General features: G+C 37.3%; 2 protein-coding genes across 17 annotated transcripts in view; both read right to left on the reverse strand.

Annotated features, from left to right (window-relative positions):
- On the reverse strand, positions 1-12,480 carry mybphb (myosin binding protein Hb). Of its 2 annotated transcripts, XR_006370988.1 has the most exons (13): positions 12,247-12,470; positions 10,628-10,693; positions 10,408-10,542; positions 8,944-9,111; positions 5,424-5,512; positions 5,145-5,340; positions 4,925-5,064; positions 3,927-4,086; positions 2,338-2,474; positions 1,188-1,374; positions 1,016-1,069; positions 419-448; positions 1-330 (listed from the first exon to the last, which is right to left on the reverse strand). XR_006370988.1 is itself a non-coding variant. In XM_044121032.1 (12 exons), the coding sequence occupies exons 1-11, from the start codon at positions 12,398-12,400 to the stop codon at positions 1,038-1,040; spliced, it is 1,464 nt and encodes a 487-aa protein (XP_043976967.1). In that variant the 5' UTR covers positions 12,401-12,480; the 3' UTR covers positions 1-330; positions 1,016-1,037. The 2 variants fall into 2 exon arrangements, 1 of the variants encoding a protein (XP_043976967.1); XM_044121032.1 differs by lacking the exon at positions 419-448 and having other exon boundaries at positions 12,247-12,480.
- Positions 12,481-12,828: 348 nt separating this feature from the next.
- Positions 12,829-24,138, reverse strand: part of nav1b (neuron navigator 1b) — a 64,284-nt gene continuing 52,974 nt past the window's right edge. For 7 of the 15 annotated variants that reach the window (XM_044121004.1, XM_044121003.1, XM_044120999.1 and 4 more), the window contains 17 exons: positions 23,607-23,690; positions 22,920-23,031; positions 22,715-22,836; positions 21,880-21,888; positions 21,263-21,432; positions 21,005-21,161; positions 20,653-20,851; positions 20,207-20,307; positions 20,023-20,118; positions 19,612-19,780; positions 18,759-18,994; positions 18,514-18,668; positions 18,351-18,422; positions 17,938-18,134; positions 17,719-17,837; positions 15,908-16,105; positions 12,829-15,822 (listed from right to left, as the gene is read on the reverse strand). In XM_044121004.1, coding sequence (XP_043976939.1) covers positions 15,745-15,822; positions 15,908-16,105; positions 17,719-17,837; positions 17,938-18,134; positions 18,351-18,422; positions 18,514-18,668; positions 18,759-18,994; positions 19,612-19,780; positions 20,023-20,118; positions 20,207-20,307; positions 20,653-20,851; positions 21,005-21,161; positions 21,263-21,432; positions 21,880-21,888; positions 22,715-22,836; positions 22,920-23,031; positions 23,607-23,690 — 2,274 coding nt within the window. In that variant the 3' untranslated portion in view covers positions 12,829-15,744. The remainder of the gene's footprint in view (positions 15,823-15,907; positions 16,106-17,718; positions 17,838-17,937; positions 18,135-18,350; positions 18,423-18,513; positions 18,669-18,758; positions 18,995-19,611; positions 19,781-20,022; positions 20,119-20,206; positions 20,308-20,652; positions 20,852-21,004; positions 21,162-21,262; positions 21,433-21,879; positions 21,889-22,714; positions 22,837-22,919; positions 23,032-23,606; positions 23,691-24,138) is intronic. The other 8 variants (XM_044121005.1, XM_044121001.1, XM_044121000.1 and 5 more) reach the window with 5 other exon arrangements.

A 24,138-nucleotide genomic window follows, 5' to 3' on the forward strand; every position in this document is an offset into this window, starting at 1 on the left:
GAAATTAAATTATTTATTGATATAAACACATAGATGTTACATGTAGTTCTAATATGAGGAACAGTAAATTCAATTGAGTAAGACTGGGAAGTTGTTTAAGTAGTACATTGTTTGAAGAGGTCATAAGATAATAGTTATTAATGAGAGTATTCTTGTGCAAAACAAATTGTAGACATGGATGTGGACTCAATGTTTTTGTTGTAGGCATGAAGCGATGACAAAAATTGTTCATCTTAGTAGATGTTACTCGGTAAGACGTCAGAGGCTAAAACCCGTTGGCAAATGAATCACCAGCCATAGATAGAAGTTCTTCCAGGAATCCAACTGATCCTGTGATGACAGAGAGATAACCTGAACTTTAACATTTGCTTTAATTGTTGTGGACACCGGCTTTAGAAACACCTAAAGTGACACACACCTTATACTGCAAAGACCTTACCCTCTGCTCCTAATTTTAGGATTGCAACAGAACAACAGCAAAAAACAGGTGTTTAGTGATCTGAGGATATTTCCTGCAATTTAGAAGTATATGCAGAATATTTATACACAACATCAGCTCCTTAAAACACTTTATATTAACACTAATTGTCCTTGTATCAGTATGAAGAAAAGATCTTGCATGTTAAATTACTGTATGTTCTGAAATACATTCTTGTCACTGCTGCTGAGTCTTGGAAATGTGATTAAGTCACCTGACTGAGTGCAGCGGGAGACATTACAGATTTAATTTATGGGTGCTCCTGCTTAGACCCTGTCAGTGGGAGAGGCCAACTATTCCAAGTTTAGTGACCTCCATGTATGGACAGTCTTCTCCATTTAAGTCATAGAGGAAGCTGGAGCTCCCTCAGCTCATATATATGTGTCACTTGAACTAGATGGAGTTTTACAGTTTTATTTGCATGGCATGTGGGTGATAAAGATCCAGGTACAACTGCCGCAGACCTATTTTGAACTCACTTCCATACATAGTGAGGATAAAAATTAGGCAAAAACAGAATTCAGATCATTTTATCACCTGTGTTAGTGAAGATGTCAATCTATTTCTTGTCCCCGTCTGGAATTGCTGGCTCTGTTAAACAGAAAGTTCAAGTTATTTACAGTTGAAACTTAAACATTGACGCAAACACAAAGCACATGTTTAATGAATAAACTCAAAGCGATGGTTAAACCTCAAATTCTGGTCTTACGTTTGACATCCAGCTTGCAGCTGATGACTGCTTCTCCATGATCATTCTTGGCTCTGCAGGAGTAAACACCACCGTCAAAGTTTCCAGGTTTCCTGATCTCCAGAGAACAGATGCCCTGGACGCAGATCTGCCTGAACTTGGGGTCATCTCCGATAATCATCTGGTTCTTCATCCATTCAATCTTGGGCTTTTGGCAAACAAAATAGCACAATGCCACATCACAAAACCAGCAAACAATTGGCGTGTTTTTTCAAGACTTGAGCCAAATGGCAAGACACAACATGCTTTGATTGAAGAAGACACACAGTACACTCTTGGTATGGGACTTTTAATGACAACGATATGGTAAGAACCTCCCAGGGCTCCACACAGAATGTTAAACATCCAACCAAGCTTCCCCAATCCCCTGCTTCTCCTCTTCCCAAGCTCAAAAAATAAATTCTGTTGACATTTCGCCCAGTTGGTGACCCAGCTGATTATTAGCCAAAAGAGAGGGTGAGAGGTTCAGGTGGCAAGCTAATGAAGGCAGGTGAATATCTTCCACATTGTCAAGTCAAAGCCTGTGTACTGTAAGCAATGATAGAGCAATGAAGGGAATGCTGACAAGAAGCCAATGTAAGTATCTGATAAAATAACATGCCTTAAGATCTTGTAAGACACTTTTGGACAGTGAATCCCATCTCCTCTCATTTGACACTGTCAATAAAAGTGTCAGAATTTCATATCGCAGGTAAACAACAGTCAACAGATGAGGCATTACTCTGATATCTGTGATAGTGGAAAAATCATTTAACAAATTATTTTCCCTATTGCTTCTGTGTGCCTGTTGCTAGTGGTGTAGAGTCAACAAATTTCCTTTGGGCCAAAAAATAAATAAATAAATAAACAGAAAAGTTTTTAAATGAGCACTACAATATAAAATACATAATCTCAAATGGATTTCAGTTTTAAACCTTTTGGGGTCTACAGTTACGGCAGCATCAACAAGTTACAAAATGCCTAAAGCACGATAGAAAACTTCACTTCAAAGAACAGATCTCACCCTTTCTTGGTTATTCTCAAGATAACTCCCTTCTTCCCATCCCAAAAGATCTTCATATCCTATTGGCATTATTTTTTAACTTATCAACATAAAGAACTATAAGGGTACCTTGGGGAATCCCCTGACGGAGCATAGCAGCTTGGTGCTGTAGCCAACAGTGGTGGCTCTGTCGCTCAGAGACGTGGTGAACTTTGGTGCTTCACTGAAGTCATGTTCCTTATATTCAGGAGGCTTGTAGTCGATATCTGAAGAATCAAGAACAGTCTAGAATTTACTTTGTGTTGATGTTGCCTAGCTCAAAAAATCTGCTCAGTATCTGAGTTAAGGAGCAATACAAGGTAAAAAAAAATCTATTTGAATAACACCAACAGAATGATTTATTTAATAGCATTTCTCAATTGTCTTCAAATAATTAATTCTTACCAGGAGAAAATTTGTTCCCTATTTTGAAGGACTGCACTTTTATACATTTGAAGTAACTTACATAAAAGTCAATAAATTTGTGAAATTAGGTCATTAACACAATATACTTAAGAACCAAATAACCAATAATTAGGGGTTAATATATCAACATCCAAGTCATTAAGAAGCTAGTAAAAAGATACATGTTTTGTATCCTACTAGACAAAAAAATTGCATTTTATCTCACCCTTTTCAACAGTTTATGAATTTATGACCCAAGATTAAGATTTTGAGACTGGTTAACAATTTGTGCACTGGTTAAAAAAATCTAAAAGACGATAAGGAAAAATAGCAAACTACAGCCAGAGTACCCTACGGATTTTATTTTGTTCAGAAGTCTGGACATAGAAGGAGGAGTTAATACCACAACAATGGGAGAATAGAGCCGACTTTGCAGCCAATGTCTGGGCGACCCTGATTGGTATAAATCATAACTCCAACACATTGTGCCACTGAAGTGGGCTTTGTCCTCCTCCAACATTATTTACATTTATAGTAGGGTGGAGCATTTTCACCTTTTTTATGCAAAATATGAAAAATACTGCTTTAGGTGCCATTTGTCAAAACTCCTGTACATTAATATTTTATTTTGGGGAAAAACAGTTAGGGGAGGTCCTAAGGTGACTTCAAGAAAGTATTTAGAATAAAAAATACAGGTAATAATAGCAGACGAAAAAGATAAAATGAAGTAGAGGGTTGAAATAAGTTATTTTCTTAAATGATCTGAAACTGACACAAAAACCTAATTAATTTCCAGACAGTTGTGTCTCTTCACAAGTAGTAAAACAAATTTCCTACTAGTTTGGGATAGAGTATTTGCTGGTAAACTGTTAGTCTATGGTTTACTGATAATCATTGGAAAATTTGTTACAGTTTGAAAGAAATAATTCAGTACAGCTATCAGTGCTTGAAAACTTATTGAACAAAGACTTAAAAGTAACAGTGAAAAGGACTTACTACTAATGCTTATCACTAACTGGTTTCTGTGCTGCATCCATTTCTGTTTCTGTACTCCCTCTTAATATATTTCCTCATTTTACTGCTATTGTTCAGAAATTATTTATTTCTTCAATATTTTGGTAATAAAAAAATGACTTGAACAAGAATCTCATTTGAGGTAGCAGAGACTTTTAAACTGAGCAAAGTGAGAGTGTTTGTGCAATCAACACGCTCGTACCAATTGGCTCCCTTTATTTATTAATGGAAGTAGCTAATATCAGCAGACAAACTGTTACCTGTCTTCAGGATCTTAGCCTCTTCCTTTGTAACAGCAGCTGACTCGCTCATTCCACACTTGTTCTCAGAAAATACTCTGAACTTGTAAGTGTTGCCCATGATGAGATCAGAGATGGTGGCATTCAGTCTGTGGTAATGCTCCAACACAGTGAACCAATCCTGGAAAACAAAACAAAATAAATAAAAAAAAGACAGTAAACTGTGCCAACTTCCAAACAAATACTGAAAGAAACAAGCTTCCAATACTGCCAATACTATTCACGTGTTTAAGACATATTAGTATAAATGTCGGTGCTCTCAGAAGGCTTTGAGGGTTTGTCATGGCATGATAAAGTTTTGGAAAGTTTTGGAAGTTTTACATCAGGGTTACGTTACTAAATTATATTCAAAGCTTTGAAAAGCTCATGGAGAAACTGGAGTTTACACAACTGCAAGTAAAATTCTGAACTGACACAATGAGCCAGAGGAACATTAATCAAAAAAGTGGCTAAGAGAACCATGGAGGAGCTGCAGAGATCCACTGCTAAGGTGGAAGAATTAGAAAGCTACTACTCGTCCAATCCACAAAGTTGTTGAAACAAAGCAATAAGAAGTATGCAGTTTGCCACAAGTTATGTAGGGAACAACACAGACAGAAGAAAGTTGTTTACAACAGAGTGGTGTAGTAAATAACTGACATCACCCTGAATACAACTTCCACACAATGAAACATGGTGATAGAACAGTTGTTTAGTGGAGATGCTTTTCGTTGCAGAGACAGGAAATCTAGTCAGAACTGATGGAAAGGTGTAAGGAGCTAACAACTTTGCAATCCTGAAATGGAATATGCCAGTGAAAAAAAGCTACGGAAATGTCCCAAAATATGTGCACCTGCACTTTAAACAAAAGTTGTGATTCTCAGAGGAACCTGATTGCAAATGTTTTTGGATTCTTATTTGTAAATGATTTAAAACTTTTTGTAGCCTATTAATGCAATTCATTAATGTTGAGAACTTACTCCAGTCTTTTTGTCAGCCTTCTGGATTGTATATCCTGTGATCTCAGTGTTTCCATTATCTCTGGGTGCAGTCCATTCCAGAGCAACATTGAAGCCCCAGGTGTCAACAATCTTCACACTGGCAGGAGGCCCTGGCAGCTCTGTGGGCCATGATTAACAAAACTCAACAACAGATTGTAGCATTTTAATTCTCACCTCTATGTGTGCTCGTTTTACTCACCAACAATCTGAAGGGTCAGTGAGGCCTTGTCTTCAAAGCCCTCCACTTTCACGCACATCTCATACACTCCGGAGTCATCTCTCTCGGCTGCACGGATGAACAGGATGCTGTCTCTTTCGGTGCTGCGGATGTTCACTCTCTTTGGGTCCAGTGCTGTGCCGCCCTTTGTCCAGGTCACCACAGGTTTAGGTTTACCCTGAAAAAAAGAATAGATTGAGCTTTGATTCTTTTTATTATGTTTATATTGTGTTGTGTTGCATGCACATATTGTGTGCTTACTGTGAAAGGGATGGTCAGGTTGATCTTTTCCCCAACAAGAGCGACGTATCTCTGCCTAAGGAAACGAGGCAAACGGACCTTGGGACGATCTAAGGAAACAGGAATGACAAATAAGTCAATAAATTATGTAAAAAAGATAACTTCATACAGAATTTAGTTTTGTCTTAGTCTTTAAAGAACAGGTTAATTCCAAGGATAAAATACTGCCTTCACTTACATCAGGGGTTGGACCAGAAAAATCAGAACATGAAACCAACTGGATCATGTACAAATGACAACAATGACAATTTAAGCTGTGCATAGTATTCCTTTGATGTAACTGAATTTATATCCATGGATGTGATATAAATTGGTATAAATATAAATTGGTTAATAGACAAATATATTTTGTGAATGCATTTGGTTTTACTTTGCTGTGTGGCTAAAATCACTACAGATATTTACATCAACTTCTTCTTGTTCTCATTAGACATGGAATGAGGCAAAATGTTATATTGTCAGAATAAACTGAGGATCTTTGTAAAGAAAATGTGATTGCAATATCTAAATCTGTACAATGAAATATATTTTACACAATGTAGAGAAATTACTTTTTTAAACACTTAGGTCTCACAATCCTTTATAATAATTTACTGAGATAATAGTTTGCATAGTCAAATTCTTTTTTAATTATCAAGAAAGGTTAATGGCACAGCTTAAAATCATAGTAATGTGACCTTGACTTATGCCTGGATGAATGAGAGTGGGTCATGACTTGTTGCATAAACAGCTTTTCACTTCATGTTTGTTTTAATCAATTCAGTTCATTTCTACACATTCAAGTATTTCTGAAAGCATAAAATGTAAACACTGGAAATAGACTGTTATGACTAAATTAACTTCCAATAGAAGCGAACTGACACAGTTTGCATCAATCATATGGCTGATTTATTAATTCATTCCTTATTTGGTCATGCACAAAAATAAATATGTCCAACTCAAACAAAAAAGTATGAATCCTGGACAAGAGTTCTGAATTGCCATCTTCTTCAAATTCCATAAATGTTCATTAGTTTTTCTTGTATGTGTTCAATGTTTTACATCAATAGAAAAAATAGAATCTTTTTTAACAGGTTAGACAACAGACTCAAACATGATAAAATTACATTCTTAATGAATTGTAAAAGTTTAGCTCCTTCCTTTACCCTCTGTGTAAAGTCCTATCTTACTAAAAGTTGAAGGTATCTGATAATCTCTTTTATATATATATATATATATATATATATATATATATATATATATATATATATATATAAAATGACTGTCACGGGTGGTTAGTCATTATGACTTCTGATGTGATACAGAAGTTATACTGTTGGGGACTTGGAAGTATCTTGCTGGAGCTCACCACCTGCTGAGTGCAGCATAAGTACATTTGTCAGGACTCTAAATAAAGAAGGGATACTATAGCACTCACTATGTCAGCTCTACCCTTGAGATCAAATTTGCAGATGATAAGAAACTACTAGCTAAAGCTCAACAGCAGCCAACTTATAGACATGCAATCAATTGTAAAGAAAATAATTTGGTAATGAAAATAAAAAAATGTAATATTTCAGAATTCTAGCTATAAAGTTAAAATAAACTTAACAGTTAGTGCCTTTTGACAGTATCTATAAGAATCAGGCTTAATGAGCTTTCCCCTGTAAAGTCTATAGTATGTTGCAAAATAAACAGTGAATTGCAAGAGCTGCTATGAGATTTGGGTGCCATCTGAGTAGTCAGAGTCACCACCCTGTTTCTTGGAGACAGGCCTTGCTGGAATTCACCACCCCCGCTTCTCTTCACAGCCCCCACCTGCTTTAGGTCCAATCACTTGACACCATCAATCTTGCAGAAATTAGCCTGACCCTTCCTCAGCATGAATCCTGGCAAAGATCCTTATGCACTACAGACTCTCAGTAAAAACTATTTGCTACCAGCAGGTATATCGCAGATATTTTCCAAAGATGTGCAGCAATTCTGCCAGAAACCATTAACAAATTTGTTGCTAATTGTGGACCATCTGGTATGATGAACACTGTCTGCTGCCAGCTGAGTCGAGATCATGTTGCCATTCCACCCACTTTGCCTCTACTTCTTCAAGCATAAAAACAATCAGAGCGATATTGAAAGATGCACAGCTAATATTCTCCAAATCCTCATAGTCCAACCGTCATCTTACCTAAAACTGCCACAGATTCAAATCAAATCAAATTTTATTTGTACAGCACATTTCAGCAGCAAGGCCTTTTCAAAGTGCTTCACTGATGTAAAGCACTTTAAAAAGTCCCAACTACCACCAATTGGTACCGGGCCGCGCAAGAAATAATTAAATATGGCCGTTCTATGTATTGAGTCTGAAGGAACTTTTATTTTGAAAATCCTAAACCGGATGGTGTCAGTTACGTCTTGCGCACCAACATGCAGCTGAATGCGTAAGAAACAACTGCATGCATCACAACGTGCCCCCCCCGGTCCGCAGAAAATTTACGAAGGGTTGACTGGTCCTCTGTACTAAAGTTGGGGACCACTGCTTTACATCATATCAACAATCAAAACACAACATTAAGTCAAGTTCCGTCAATAAATTTGTAATAAATTATGTTTCAAATACAATTCTAGGTGGGTTTTTAGTCGAGATTTAAAGGAAGTCAGTGATTCAGCTGTTCTACAGTTTTCTGGAAGTTTGTTCCAAATTTGAGGTGCATAGATGCTGAATGCGGCTTCTCCTCGTTTGGTTTTGGTTCCGGGTATCAATCTTCCAGACCTCTTAGGTCTGGAACGTTAATACAACAACAGCAGGTCTTTAATGTATTGTGGTACTAAGCCGTTCAGTGATTTAGAAACTAACAGCAGAATTTTAAAGTCTATTCTTTGAGCTACAGGGAGCCAGTGTAAGGACTTTAAAACTGTGCTGTATCTTCCTGGTTTTAGTGAGAACACAAGCAGCAGCACTCTGGATCAGCTGCAGCTGTTTGATTGATTTGTTGGACAGACCTGTGAAGACGCTGTTACAATAATCAATACGACTGAAGATATTCATTCATTCATTCATTCATTCATTCATTCATTCATTCATTCATTCCATCAGCCCCCACTTCCAGTAGTCATTAGGTTAAAGATGGAGCCAACCCATTACAAGTCAACAGAGATACTGGCAGGACTTTGGAACCCATCCTACTAAATTAGTAAACATGAAATATTTAGGCCAAACCCATATTTAATGTGTTCCAAAATGGTTGCACCTGCGAAAAAGCCTTAACATAATACACATTTTGTGTTTTCTCTTCTGTAATAATGGTTTCTTTACATCTTTGTATTATGTATTTGTGCAGTGGTTTGCCTTGTTGTCCTTACTCCTGCGTTGACATGTTTTACTGATGCAGCTTAAACTTTAAGTAAGGATAGCATGTAAATAAAATTTTGACAAAAATTTTTATCAAAATGTTTTTGCTTTTAGTCCTCTGCCACCAGAAAACAAAGAAAACGCTTTTCTTACCTGCAACTTCCTTCACCAGTACGGGCTCTGGCAGGGTGACGGGGGGGCTGCGGCCTCCTTCATTCACAGCCACCACACGGATCTTCAGGCGGTCACCGGTGGTCTGGTTCTTGATGACGTAGCGACTGGACTTCTGCAGATCCTGATTGACTGCTTTCCAGTCTTCAGCTGGATGGAAAATTGACATATAATGAAGTTTATTGAATGCTATATGAATGCAGGAGCTATTTCATAGAAATTACATTAAAATATGGGTCTCTTTCTGGACCCCAAAAAAACATATTTGCGCTAATTGAATTTTTTTTTTTTCTAGCCATCAAAATGTTTTCCAGAGAAGAAGACAAACTGATTTAAAGTAATACAGTTTTGTTTAGATTATTTTTTCATTTGTTGGCATTAAGATAACAATGCTCACAATGAATGCTTTCATACAAACATTTTTGTTAGCTTCTTGCTTTTCTACTGCTTTAACATCACTTTTCCAGAGAAGTATGCATTAATTGACATTGTTTCCCCAACTTTAGATCCTCATGAATGTCTGAACTAGAAATAATACTATGTTTACATTACAACAAAATAACACTCAGCAGCTATGGACAATGTCTACAGTTAACAAAAAACATTTTGCATGAACTGGTAGAGATGCAAAGTAAAAAGGAGTCCAAAGTTTATGTAATCATTGTTGTTATATTTTCTTCAGCTACTGACATTTCCAATGCGTTTAATAAAAAAAAAATAATTTAAAAGAGCAACTCCTTTGTTTGTTTGATTATAGCATTATGTACATTGTTATCTTAGTCTAGAGTCTAGACTATCTGGTCTACCATATTGTTTTGTTTTTTTTTAACATTCTTTTCTCTTAACTTTTTGCCCTGCAGCGAATGTTTTTGACCTGCAAAGGCAGAAGGTTTTCTGCCTTTGCAGGTCATAACCAAAAAGCTATGTTAGCATTGCTTTTTGGGACAGTTTACGTACATTATGCCTAGTAAAGACGGCATACTGCAAACTTTTTTATTTGAAATAATAGTACATAGTACATACAAATTGTGTATTTAACAACTAATCACTTTGTGTGTGTTTGCTAAATGAAGCCTTCACTCAGCCACTGCTGAGATTAGCCTACTACTGTCAGTCTAAAAGCAGGACCTCCAACAGGACCACACCAACGCTGAAATGCCTCTTCCCTTCTAGGGAGAAGTTAGGAAGCTCATGATATAACTGAGAGGCTGACACTTCAGGGACAGCTGCAACTGATCTGGCTGACCCAAATTAAAACACCAATTTCACATTTTCCTCAATGGATCTAAAGTACTATTAGAGATTGTGTTGAAAACTGAGACCTTAATATACTTGCACATGCCAAAACCAAAATCAGTACACTACATCTTTCACAAGATGTGAAAGATGTACTTTCACAGAGGTCAGCCTTTTATTGCACACGGTTCAAGGTAGAGAGGGACTTACTTCCATCCTTGCAAACTTCAATGACATATCCGTCCAGACCAGAGTCCCCAATGGTCTCAGGCTGGCTCCAAATGATGGTCACTGAATTGTCATTTTTGTCTTCAACAAACAGATCCACAGGGGCGCTTGTGGGTTCTAGGAATAGTCATTGAAACATTGATTAATTAGCTAAAGATGATTTTACTCTTATTGATCTTTTTCTTTTGGAGCAGAGTCTCACCTTTGGGTGGAGGAGGTGGAGTGGGTGGCTTCGGCTCTGGTGCAGGTGCCTCAGCAGGAGCTTCCCCTGATGGTGAAAAGAGAAATGTTTTATTGTTTGCAAAAATAATTAGCAGTTTTAATTTACAACAAGTTTTGTGTACATTTGTGCTCATATTTTTAATAAAAATATGAGGGTATATAAACACTTTTCCAGGCTGGTTTACCATCAGCAGGAGCATCTGACTCTGCAGCTGGAGCAGCACCCTCTGTGGCTGAAGCAGAAGCAGCTATTATTAAATGTTAGATATTATTAATTAGTGCTTTAAGCAGAAGGGAGATGTTTTGGCAAATGATTATGCGTGTCTTGCAACTGTCAGCTTGAGAAATAATAATAAAGAAGCCAAATAGTGAGCTGAGTTTTAGCGAGAATAGGATGACGGCTTATAATTTTCCTATTTCGGGTTTTGTATTTTACCATCAGCACCAGCAGCATTAGCAGGTGTTTCCTCTGCAGCAGGAAAAACTGGTGATGTTAGTAAAAGACACTACAATTAAGAGAAGCTAGCTTTCCTGTTATAGGGAGTCTGTTTAAGATTAGATGCTCCACTTGCTGCTGTTATACTTTTAGCAGGGACCACAGTTGCTGCAAAAGCAGCTGATGATTCCTCAGTAACAGGTGCAGCAGCTGACTTATATGAGGAACCAACCTACCACTATTAATATATATATACTAATTAGTAAAATTTGTCAAGATTTAAATAGGAACAAATTCATGTATTTTGTTTAAGTTGAGCAATTTAACAAATAGGCATATGCAGAACACTATATAGTAATATTTCACTGTGTATTCTATTATTTTATAGGAATGTGTTGCAGCACATCCTGAATTTATCTTAACTCTAAACCCTAACTCTGAAAGTTAGTGAATGAATTCAACAATGTTGACTGTTCTAGTCAAGATGATTGCTTAAAGTTAAGGTTGACCAATCAATATTATTTGACAAACCATCATTTCTGCCACGTTTGGGCACTTTTGGAACTCTATAGAACAGTAAGGCCTGGAGGAGCTAGTTGGCTTGGCCATCAACATGGCAAATTTGCCATAAGAACCAGAATAGGTTGTAACAAGTAAATATAGATTTCAAATCGCTTATAATGCAGTAAAGCTGAGCAATCAAAGAAAACAAACAAACAAACAAACAAAAAAGGTTGCAGCAACTCAGCTCTATTAGTGAAAGCAATATAGCTGGAGTAATTTTAGTGATTCGATTATAATATATATATCTAAATAATGTCTTATTTTTACAAAAAGGAGCAACAAACTAAGTTTTAGTGAGTGCTTCACCTGATTGCTTATTAAATAATGTGCCATAAACAGCTAACTTCCATAAAGGCGTGGAAGCTAATGAAAGAAGGCACTTTAGATGTAATTATTACTGGTCGATTTTAAAGGCACCCTCACGTGCGTAAAGGTAACGCACTTGTGAGATGGAGATCTTATCAAGACGGGCACAAACATATTACGATTAATTTAACTTCTTTAAATATATCCAAGGATCCTCCACGGAGAAAAAACAAATTTAAACTATTGTTTGCCCTGAATAAGTCAGCGTGGTGCTACGCCGCTGCCGACATTACCCTCGGCAGGCGCCTCTCCCTCAGCTGGAGCGACCTCCGCGGGGGTTTCCTCGACGGGAGCAGGCTCCGGGGCGGGTTCGGGAGCCGGCTCTGGGGCTTTTTCCTCCGGTTCTTTCTTGGCCGCCTTCTTGATCGGGGCAGGCTTGGACGGCATGTTGGAGGTCGCAGCGAATTCCCAACTCAGTTAAGTCCTTCAGACTGTATCCAATGCCATCATTTCCCTGGGGGATACTAGGCTTATATACCGCTCTGCACGATAAGTCGCCGCCCCTTTAATGAGCTGCATGTAACAGATACTAAACATGACGGATGACTCAGAACATGTCAAAAGAGAATCCTCATCTTTAGATCTTTCTTGACATCATCTTTTGCAATCAGTCTGTCTGATAAAGTTTACATTCATTACTAGTTGCTGTATTTTATCAAAACAGATTTCTCTTCTACATGAGATTTTAGATCTCAGAGACAACCTGTATAAATGCATTTTATCTGCAAATAAAATTTTGCAAATAAAATCAGATCTATCCCAGTAATTTACTTATAATGTTTTTGGAGTCAAAATGCACACATTAGGACAAGAAATAAATATGACATGTATTTTATTAAATGCCAACAAACAGTGATGAGCGGATGAAAGCCTTCAGGAGCACCATTTATCCATCTATTGGACCCAGCTCTGATGAAATATATTTTTCTATAGAATGCTTTCTTTTTCCACTTCAACGATTGTTGCTGCATCCAGAATGTTGACCAACTATATTTACAGTCTTTACATCAATGTCCTGTACAAAGTAGATAAATCAAGTTTTACAAAGGATTATTTAAAAAAAAGAAAAAAGAAATATCAAATATTTGAGTATTTTAAAAAAGAAAATGTCTAATATGATTTTTTTTTCTAAAGTATATGGTAAGGTGAACTTTTTTGTCTCATCACACTGCAAGTTTACATGCATTTACAACACCTATGAACCCTTAACATATGCACATCCGTGACATTACAAAGAGCATAACTTTTTTAAAATCTTAGTTTAGTCCACAACAAGCTTTGAAAAAATATGACTATTCAGCAACCTGTATTGGCCTAAGACATCAGATTTAGAGCTGATTTAGGCTCAGTTTGATCTTAAACTGTCTTTGAGAATTCATAGCTTAAGTTACATTTCTTCTTCTTGTCATTCATAAACATAATATGTATCAAACAGCTTACAATTCTTACCTATCTTTTGAACCCTGTCTTTAAATTCCAACTACTTTAAGGCTATGTCTGACTGGCTGAAACAAACTTTTATCACTTGTTTTCTTGGGATGCATTTTGATCCAAATCAGGAACTTAGGAAAGACTAGATGAGAGCACAAAGCAACTGCATGTGAAGTTAAGACCTCTGCCAATTGCCGACACCAGTAGAAGTTGCTGCATAGTCCTGATACACCAGTAAGCAAACACAAATCACAGTTTATACAGAGCAACAGGCACAACAACCAGAAAATGAGATGAAAAGCTGGATGTGATGGCTTTAGTCAACCTGCAGAAACAGGTTGGAGTGTGGCCACTGGCCATTTGATACCTGGAATATTTACAGCAATGAAGCTAACTGGTATTGTTGTCTCTTCGATCAAATAATCTGTATCAGCCAAAGCAGCAGAAACACAATCTAAATGGTTACACTTCCTTATCCTGCTGTCATTAAAGTGGTCCAACATTCAATCAGCTAAAATAATGGTCAGTTTGTGATGATGGATATTGCACAACCATATATCCTACATTTCATGTACTTCAAAAGGACCTCTTTGCACAATTCTACATCGAGCACCTAATAAAGTTTTTATCTGTGTCTATATAACACTATTTTGCTGTGTCGCGTACCCAGATTATTCTCAGAAGAATACTGTACGACATTGAAGAGGGTACACACGACACATTGTCTCACGTTACTTCAGAACGTCCTCAACACTATTTAACATGTAAGGTCATATTTCCGGTTTGACAGAAATGACACCAAACGTTTTGCTAACCTACTCTGCAATACAATCCTAAAACATTTTGGGGCTTTTTTTTTAAGCATCATACAAATCTAACCAATACTAATGTGCATGACTGGTAAGACTGATCAGTTTGTAAAGTGTAACAACTGTGGTGGATGAATTCACCATGTGAGGCTTTAGAGTCGCTCTGCTCAGCCATTGTTAAACGTGTTTTGAAGTACTTTGATAAGGCTTCTTTGAAGAGCACCTACTACATGATACTATTGTACACTTAAGTGTTTAATAAACATTCATAGCTGAACTTAAACTAAGTTGACAGTCAATATGCAAAGTTAAAGTAAAATATTTGGTTCAGTATATTAGATTTTTTTGCACCAACTAATGCAGATAAATAAACTGCAACACAGCCTGATTGTATGTACACATTATATACACAATATCATGGGGAACATTTGAAACAAATGTGCTCTTTTGAAGATAAATTACAATCTGAATTGAATTCAGTAAGCATTCACTCATTTGTTTTGATCAAACAGTGTTTCTTATTTTATGTTATCCCTGTATAGTAAGTATCTCATACCTGATATTTATGGCAGCCTTAGTGGCACTGCTCGTCTTCTATGAAATAAACCTCTGTTAAGTGCTTCATAAAAGTGGTTTGTACAGCCACAGAGCAAGTAAATCACATCTATATTTAAGTTCAGTTTTATATAAAAGAGTATGACAGCAACATTTCCTATGAAATAATTAAAAAAAAATGTAAGTTTAATCATTTTTATTATAAAATTATTATGATTAACTGAAATAACAATATATAGGATCCTGGGGAAATAAAGAATTCCTGACTGAATAGTTGTAATAATATTGATGAAAGCACCAGTAAACTCTGCTTAGGATGAGGTGACATGATCATCTCTGCTGTTAAGGCATTGTTCACCTGCTGGAGTTGTAAAGTTCAAGATTGCATATGTATTAAGAATTGGCCTTGAAAGGCTTTCTGTATACAGTAGATATGTACCAAAGACTTTTGCGTTTAACAGTAGTGTCATGCTGTCATACTCTTTTCCAAAACAAGGGCAATGCTGTTAAGGTAAGAGTCATTGGATGAGAACTCACTATTCCAGGACGCACTTAAGGAGAAAACAGGATGGACGGTGCATGTTTTTGTAGGAATCCCCTGATTTGGTGCAAACACCAATGGATTTCAGCGTAAACAGTTAGCACCAATCTAATAGTACTGAGGGCAAAAATGGTGGTAAATTGTTATACATAGTCTTGTTATAGAATATACCTTTCTATTTACTATAGCTTCAGTGTTCATGTATGCATGTGTTTTAATAATCTGAGTCTAAATTGAAAAGTTTCATCCAGTCTCTATGGTAATGATAGCTAAACTCTCTCCAAAATCATTTCCCAAATTCCCTTTCTTTCAGATCATACACTGCTCCAACACAGTGAAATACAGAAAATTAAATAAAATCTTTACTGGTGGGTCATTAAGTCTGAGTTGTCTGTTCAGAGCTTAGGCAGATCTTCTTTGTCTGGAGATTCAATGTAGTTAGCAGCCTCTTGAAGTTTCAGAAGCATTGCCATCTGCAAAAAGAGGAAATAATTCAGAAACAAGAATGCATATCAAAAAAGTGACTCAAAGTTCATAACATGTCACATTCTTTCCTACCAGAGGATCAGATTCCATAGAGCTGGGCGGAGTTTCTTTGTGAGGCCTCTCCTCACTGGACTGACATGGGCTACTAGAGCTGATGCTGGGAGGAGGTAGATGGAAAAGCTTCGCCTGGTCCTGCTGGGCGGAGGGCCATGGCAAAGTGCCCCTCACCCACTCCACCGGGTCCTCCCATACTGCCTTCTGGCCATGAACCTGAAGAGGTGCAAACACCCAGAAATGTGATGTAAGGTATGAAGTCATCACTGAAAGACAAACTGTACTGAAATGAAAGAGGTCAAAGACTTTAAAAATAGCAGATAAATTGTAGGATCTGGTGTGATTTTTTTCTGTGCAGCCTAATGAACGTCACTGTATGTCATTGTTCAGCAGTTTCTTTCCATCTTTGTCTAGTTTACTGCTGTTCTCTGCAGTGCTGCAGTTTTATAAAGAGGAGTGCTGGACAGCACAATAAAAAGCGTAACACTGAATTGAGGGAATACTCAGCTTGGGGATAGTTGTTATCTGTCCTGGCTGACAAAAGGAAACTATGATCCAAGACAACCCACACATACACACCAGATTTCAACTTTTATCTATAAAAACTACAAGTCTCTCTCTCTTCAAAATGATCTTACAGAAGCTTTTAGGTCGAACTACGCCAGTGATGATCACGAGCTTGAAAACAAAGTTATTTTATGTTTTTTGTTATGTTCAAAAAAAGGTTTTGTCTCAATGTCTGACAATATACATAATTAATGTAGAAATTCACTGAATGATAAATTCATGATTATTTTTAAATCAAATACTGACTTGCGTGGCAACCCAATCCGTGAATCTGTCCTTTTACTCACTGGTGTGGATCTTGGCATTCAGACAGCACTTTCACTGCAGTAAAATATTCCTGATATTACCAGGATGCAGAAAGCCTGAAAATTCTATTTTTTCTTAGAATACTAATTCAGTTTTTATTGGTCTCTAAGGTGATGTGGTTCTCAATTTTATCAAAGCAGCAGAAATGATCAGTTATATGCAATAACTTCGTTCCTGGGAGCAGATTCTGGCAGAAGGAGGAACCTTAGAAGAATCCGTTAAGAATGTTTGTCCAACTGGGTCAGTGGACTGGCAACACATTCAGAACTGCCATTAATAACCGTTTTTGTTTCCAGTACACATTTTGCAACACTGATCCAATTTAGCTTAATTTTTTTTTAAAGAATTTTGTTTAGATTTTCTTCTATGCCTTGAACTTGTCCTCAGTGTCCATTAGTAACTTTCTTTAAGAATATCACTGCATTATGACAAAATCTGTAGATATTTGTATCTAGACCAATGGTAAATGGATATACCATTTGTTTTTTCTGACATTTGCAAGCTCACTAAATCAGCAAGTGGGCTTCATTTGCTTTTTCAGTGTAACACAAGTTTATTTTTGCCTGCTTTACCTCTAATCAGTGGAAAATAGATAGTACTGTATGTGCTATCTATACAGTAGACAGTTGGATTACTAACAAATCCATTGAGTTCAGCATCTACAAGCTCTTTCTTTTCTTCTTTCCATTTTAATTAATGTGTTGTCAAAAAGCTAACCCTAGAGAAATTGCAGATATCTATTATTCTACTTTAAATGTGATAATGATCAGCCAGTGCCAATGTCAATAATTAATACTTCAGCCTCATTTTAATAGATTGAAATATTGGTGGGCTCATAACCTTAAAATAATTTAATATAGCATACTCTTCCTTCATATGCCTGCTGTGCTAGTGCTCTGATTCCAGCAGTGCTAAATATCCTATTTGAGAAAAAGCCCCATTTGTGAAGATCTTACCTTGACACCATCTTTTGCTCCTTCTTGCAGATATGGAATAATAGAGTGGTTCCACAGATCAATGAACCAAGACCGAAATTCATCAACTGAAACTGGGCAAGACAGGAAAAAGCAAGGGCCTGAAGAGAAGTGAAAAAAAGAAGAGAAGACATAAAAATCACACACATTGCCAAAAAAAAGATATAATAGGGGTTTTCTCTTCTTTTGTGTTTTCCATACCAATGAGAAAGTCTGATGTGCTGTGCTTCTCAAGGAAGGTGTGCAAATGATACCACAGTTTAGGAACCCAGTCTAAAACCCTGATGAGGTCTTCGTTAGTTATGCTCCTTTCATCTTCTGACTCCATGAGCTTCCGGTGCAAATACCGTGTGAGGAAGCCATTAGCTGGTTCCACGTTGTTGGAAAAGGTCACCATTCTGAAACAAAAGCAAAAAAAATGTGCACAAATATTCCACACAATGAAAACTAGTATGATATTTTTGCACAAATAGAAAACCAAGAAATTACATGAATGCAAGTAAAAGTAGAGACCAAGATGTAATAATGTTAGCTTTGATATATGTGGTAATAAAGTCTATTACATTATGAAAAGGATTTTCTTTATCTTTCTCCAGCTTTCATCTAAAACCAACCTGAAGCTTAGATGCAGGCTGTGGTTTGCCGTCATCTTCACTGGCTGATTGCTGGTTCCAATAATGTAGGGACTAAATGCACAGACAAAGTTACAGATGTAAGACCATTTCAACATAATCTCTAAATATGATTTCAGTATCACAAATTTATCACAAATTTTACCATTTGTGATATTTGCAGGTTAGAGCACCATTAACAAGTTCACTGATGGAAACTGGATCATGAATGTCATCTAAAATAACCACCAACGGGATTTCTGATGAACTGGTTTCCCGATCTATTTGATTGGCCAAGTTGGAAAGATAAAGCTGTAGATCCTGGGTAAAAACAATGGTGAAAATGACACATTGTCAGACCAAATAACTTTAATAACATATTGATCATAATAAAACATCAGTCTCTGTTACCTTGCATGACTGCCGGTGCATGTTGAAAGTGATCACAATCCCGTCTGTGATTTCACGAGCACTGCGGTCAACCAGGTATTCGGCCAAGCGGGAAGCTAGGTAAGACTTTCCCGTCCCACTCGGTCCAGACAGGATGAGACGGCGGTGTTTGAGTAGAAGACTGATGTAATGTTGCATCATGGGTTTAGGGATGAGAGTTTCAAACACAAGGCTGTCCACACACTTCTCCTTCAAACCTGCATTTTAATGGGAGGAAGCGAGAATGACCTGATGAAGAACTGCTGCAATAAACTATACAGCTGATTACTGCCTATTAACTGTGTGAAAAACATAAATGAGGGATGATAAAGTGTAGCTTTAAACTTCGGCTGAAATTTTTAACATATGGAATATGTATTTCAACAGGTCGAGCTTTGGCAGAGTGATGTTTTGAAGTCAGATTTTTATTACCTCGCATGTCCTTCATAAGCCTCACTAAGCTCAAGCACTTCACTCTGAAAATAACTTTGGCTAAAGTGTGGGAAGTCTGCACGCCCAACCCCCAGGCTGCAGGGGAGGGATCCGCTTTACACTTCTTTGGGGCCCATGTGTCTGAGGCTGGTTGACCAATTGGATCTGACAGCACTAAGATCATGTTGCTCAAAGCTCTGCCTGCACTGCTGCTAACAGTACAGCTCATCTACCATACCTGCAAACATGGAGAAGGAAGGACTACAAACCCATGTTTTTTTGGAGGGGCAAATCTAAACTTTGAGTTAAAACACTGCATAATAATTCTAATTCAAATTCTGAGCTGTTGAAAATAATTAATGGTTTCTATGTTGGAAATCATGAGTTGATCAACTCTGCAGACCTTTTAGTGCCACAGTGATGCTGCTGGGGCCTCGTGACATGCAACGAGACGGCTGTGTCTCAGGAGCTTCGCCTCCCAGCACTCGTTTAATGTGGCCCATGCTGTAACTGTAGACTGAGTCTGTAGAAAGACCCAGGCTGGAGGTGGGGTCCACTTTGGCTATATAGACCTGGAATCAAATCCATAAAAAAACACACCAAAAAGATATTTCAGTTTAAATAAAAAAATACTTCCTTACAATTAGGTTTCAACACCTGTTACAATTAGGTTGACTGTTACAGACAAAAAGTTGTTTTATTCCAGGACTAGACGTCCCATGAGCTCAACCATGTTTGGACAACCTTGTCCAGACAAATGCCTTTATTTAAATAGTGAAAACCTAAAATGCAATTTCTGAACACAGTATCTCACTTTGAAAGCCTGGCTGACAGCTGAATCCAACATGACCCAGTCCATCCTGCCATTCACCCTGACAGTACCAATGAAAAAATCCTGCGGTTTAGCCTCCTGTTGAGTCAAAGTGCAAGTATTAGGTGACACAGAATATATAATTATTCATAAAAAATGACTTAAAATGAAAGAACAACATGCTCACATCTTTAAAAACCCGTAAATCCGCCACACAAACAACCACTTTGACACGGTGGTCATCTCTCTGCGAGGAAAGGCTGAGCGAATCAGCAGAGTGGACATCTGCTAAGGAGTAAAAATAACAGAAAAAAAAGCAGAACTCAAACTCAACAGCTAAGAAAAATCAGAAAACAATTTTAAATTAAAAATAGTTAACATTTTGGTGAATTACTGTTGCTCTTCACATTGTTTGTGTTTTAATAAGGACCTTCAACTTTGAAAGAAAATAATTTTCCATAAATTTCCACCTTATATTAGCTACACTTAGATCCTAGGATATAGAATATTTTTTCTGAAGTTTTTTTTTTTTTTTTTTAAGTTGTCCAGTCTATTACTATTCCTTACATGCTAGGTCTAGTTATCCATCACCCTGTTCTATTTTTACTCTTCCTGTCAGAGACTGGACTGTACCTGAGCTGCTCCCCTCACTCAGCCCTCTGCTGTAGCTTTTGGGCATGTGCATGGCAACTGACTGACGGGGGGATGAACTCCCCAGAGCTGTGAGACCTGAGGACTGGGACACAGAGCTGGAGGGCCCAGGAGACGGACAGGGAGACAGACTACCTGTCTTCAGCTTATCGTTTTCAGTCTTCAAGTTCTCCACTGTCATCTGCAAAAATAAAATCGCAACGGTTTCAGGACAGTTATTTAAAAAAATGTGCTGTGAATACTTGGGAAGATACTCTGACGCTTTCTGATTGTGGTGAATACTTAAACATTTATGTATTCAGCATAAAAAATTCATAAATATACAAGCACATACCTGCATGTTGGTCATGGCCTCCTGCAGCTGCTCCAGATGATGTGCAGAACTTAAAGCCTCCAGGCGGATGTCTGTCAGCTTCCGCTCCTTCTCCCACAGCTCTGAGCGCAGCTCTGTTACAACTTTATCATCTGCCACATCATCTCCTTCACAGAGTCTGAAAAAAAAAAAGATCACATCGCTAAAGATACTAGAAAAAACAAGCAGATTGAACAATACTAGAAAAACATCAAGAATTAATAGTTTATGGAGGCTTACCCTGCCAATGAAGGAGAGCCAGAGGATTTTATTAGAGGGCTATCTCCAGGAATGTTGACCTTTGGGGAAGAAGGTGCAGAAGACTCTGGAGTGGCGATCTCTTCGATGTCAGCATATGGCCCCGACTTTGAGCCTTTCTTACTGAAAGCTTTGTTGAAGGAGCTACGCAGCTGGTTAGAAGAGGTAGAAACTCAGATCAGCATGTGCAATGGTTTTAAAAACACTTAAAACAACCAAAATTGTGAAATCTGGTAATATTACGTGAAAAATGGCTCCCAGGTTAACTTGTGAAAGCAATTTAATGAAAGCTCTCTTTTACATGTGTGAGTTCTGAGAAAATAATGGGTAAATTGAAATGAATGATTCACAGCTGATGTACTGTAGATGTTGATAATGTCTGCTATAAAATTGTTGTCTATGAAAAATGTATGTCTAAAAATCCTTCAAAAAAAGGTGAAATACATGCAGACGGATATGTCAGATTATGCAATGAGATGATATTATGAAGAGCTTAATGAGTAAATAAAATGCAAACACGAGTGTACAAACATTTCTTAAGTATGACTCATTAAAAACATGCAGGTTTAGATTTTGTTTAAGGTTTCACCATCACTCACCTCAAAGACCTAAAATAAAAAAGGGAGCATGAAGGAGAAAATAGAGTCATACTTAATACCATGTGGATAAAAAAAGAGGAGAATTAAAAGCATGCATGATAATGCAGAATTGTTGTCTGGTTTCTATAGTCACCTTCAAAATGCTTTTGTGCTTGATTGTTTTCTTGTTCTGGTTTCTAAGATGTAAATTTTTTTAAGAGTCAATCAGCTTTTTTCAAATTTGTTTACATTTACCAGGTTTTGTGTTTCAATCCAACCTAGTTTTATGGTTCTCTTCTTTTGTTGGCAGATTCGGTCATTATTATTTTGTAGAAGTATTTGTTCTTTCAAGTATATTTTTCCTGCAGGCTTTGCTGAGGTTATAAATTTAGGATAATTTGTTATTTCTGTTTCTCCCTCATTGTGTCTTGTTAGCATAATTATCATAGAATTCTCCTTCTGAAACTCTTTTATGTAAAGTCTGGGCCAATCATGTCTGTTAGATTGTTTTACAAGCTAGAAAAGTTATACTTCAGTTCAAAACATTTTTATGCTTTTACCTTTATTTCAGACTGGTTTTCTTGGAATGACTACAATTGCAAGTATTTCACTGGACATGTGATAGAAATAATGCAGAATTGATACAAAAACATACATAATCGTTGAACTTTATTTTATATTGCTGATACACTTGGCTATGAATCATTAAAGACAGCTTCTTTTGAAGAAAACAGTTTATCTCATCAACTGAATAAAATTGTCTTTTATGCAAAAGAAACATAAAATTTCTGTAACCTCAGACTTCTTGAAATCTTATAGCTTAATATAATTTACGTTTGTGCTGTTATTTCCTCACCCAGCTCTTCTTTTTCTTCTTCTTGGCCTCCTGCTCCTTGAGACTTCCCATGCTCGAATGGCTTGTGGTGCTTGTGAGACTAGAGATGCTCTCTGATGAGTTCTGCCGATTTATCAGCAACTCTGGGTAACAGCAGGTAAAACAATCTGTTCATACTCCAAAAAACACATGTGGAGAGGTTTACATAAGGAATGACATTCTGTACCTCTAGGTGTGATTTCTGGGTTGCTGAGAGCAGTTTGAATGATTTCTTGGGCTTCTGTATTTTTGGCTTTTAAAACCTCAATGGTCTGTTTCAATTCAGTGAGCTCAGAGTCCTGTAGAAAGAAAACAGTCAGGTCACAGTAGCTGACTGGCTGAACAGAGTCTATTTTGAGCTTAAGAGTAACAGTCAGGTTCTCACTCAGGTTTTTAGGTTCTGTTAAGAAGTTGACGACAACATGAATTATTCTGCCATGTAAACTTTGACCCTCACCTTTTTTTCTGGATAAACTTTACAGCTACATCTCGGACTTTACACACAGACTGATGATACAAACTTTAAAATACTGAATACATAAGGTTCAAGGTTTTACAAAATTCTATGTAAATGGACCACAAAAATTTTGTAAGCAATATGCTTTCGACAGATGAGAGCAGAATAAAGATGCTTAGCAGAGTATAATGTTTAGATAAAGGCAAACTCAGCATTTTAACACACTAGCTGTCAAAACGGGCAGTGGACGGGTGATGATTAAGGCTTCTTTCATGTCTACAGGACCATTTAAAACACTGTCAGAAAAAAAAAATATTTCTTATCACGCCAATGAAATTCTGTGCAGTAATTCACTACTTCTCTCACTCGTTACGAGGCAAAACTTATCTCATTTGTGGTATAATACCAACAAGTTACCTTTTGTTCTGAGGAGACTGACAGTGTCTGCAGGCGTGCTGTCATCAGTGCCAGACTCTGCTCAAACGCTGCAACCAGATTAGCCTGTAAGAGGAAGAAAGAGAGGTGAACGGCCACAGTGTGAACGGGTGATAGGTATGAGTCATGAGCTGAATAAAATCGGTCTGCAACCTCACTCAGCACATCAAACAAATGTCTCTCTGTGGTTAAGTGGGGGAGAAAGGAAGGGATGTAGCAGTCAAACAGCTGTGGATGATGTCAGAGTTGAAAGCAAACATTAGGATAATGATGGTGAGGCAGAGCAGCAATGTGAAGTCAACCCTAATGGAGCAAGTTTGACTCATTTAGGAAATGAGAGATGATAATAAGAGGGCGAAGAGTAAGTTTGTGTTACTTCACAACAAACTAAGGAAAATGTTTCTGGACTCTTGCCAATAAAATCATGCAGAATTAGTAAGACATTTAAAACTCACTTTGAATGAAAGGCTTATAGTTTTTGTGCAGATTCAAAACTAGCAGACCTGCATTCTAC

Source organism: Gambusia affinis, linkage group LG07, assembly GCF_019740435.1.
Source record: "Gambusia affinis linkage group LG07, SWU_Gaff_1.0, whole genome shotgun sequence".
NCBI classification, from domain to species: Eukaryota; Metazoa; Chordata; class Actinopteri; order Cyprinodontiformes; family Poeciliidae; genus Gambusia; species Gambusia affinis.

What these genes read in the sequence shown, in the direction of transcription:
- mybphb (XM_044121032.1), bottom strand. Translation starts at nt 12,400, where the DNA reads ATGCCGTCCAAGCCTGCCCCGATCAAGAAGGCGGCCAAGAAAGAACCG. An exon ending in TGAAGTTTGCAAGGATGGAA is followed by an intron (nt 9,112 to 10,407) that starts GTAAGTCCCTCT and finishes TTTTCCATCCAG; the next exon opens with CTGAAGACTGGAAAGCAGTC. An exon ending in ACCTGACCATCCCTTTCACA is followed by an intron (nt 5,341 to 5,423) that starts GTAAGCACACAA and finishes TCTTTTTTTCAG; the next exon opens with GGTAAACCTAAACCTGTGGT.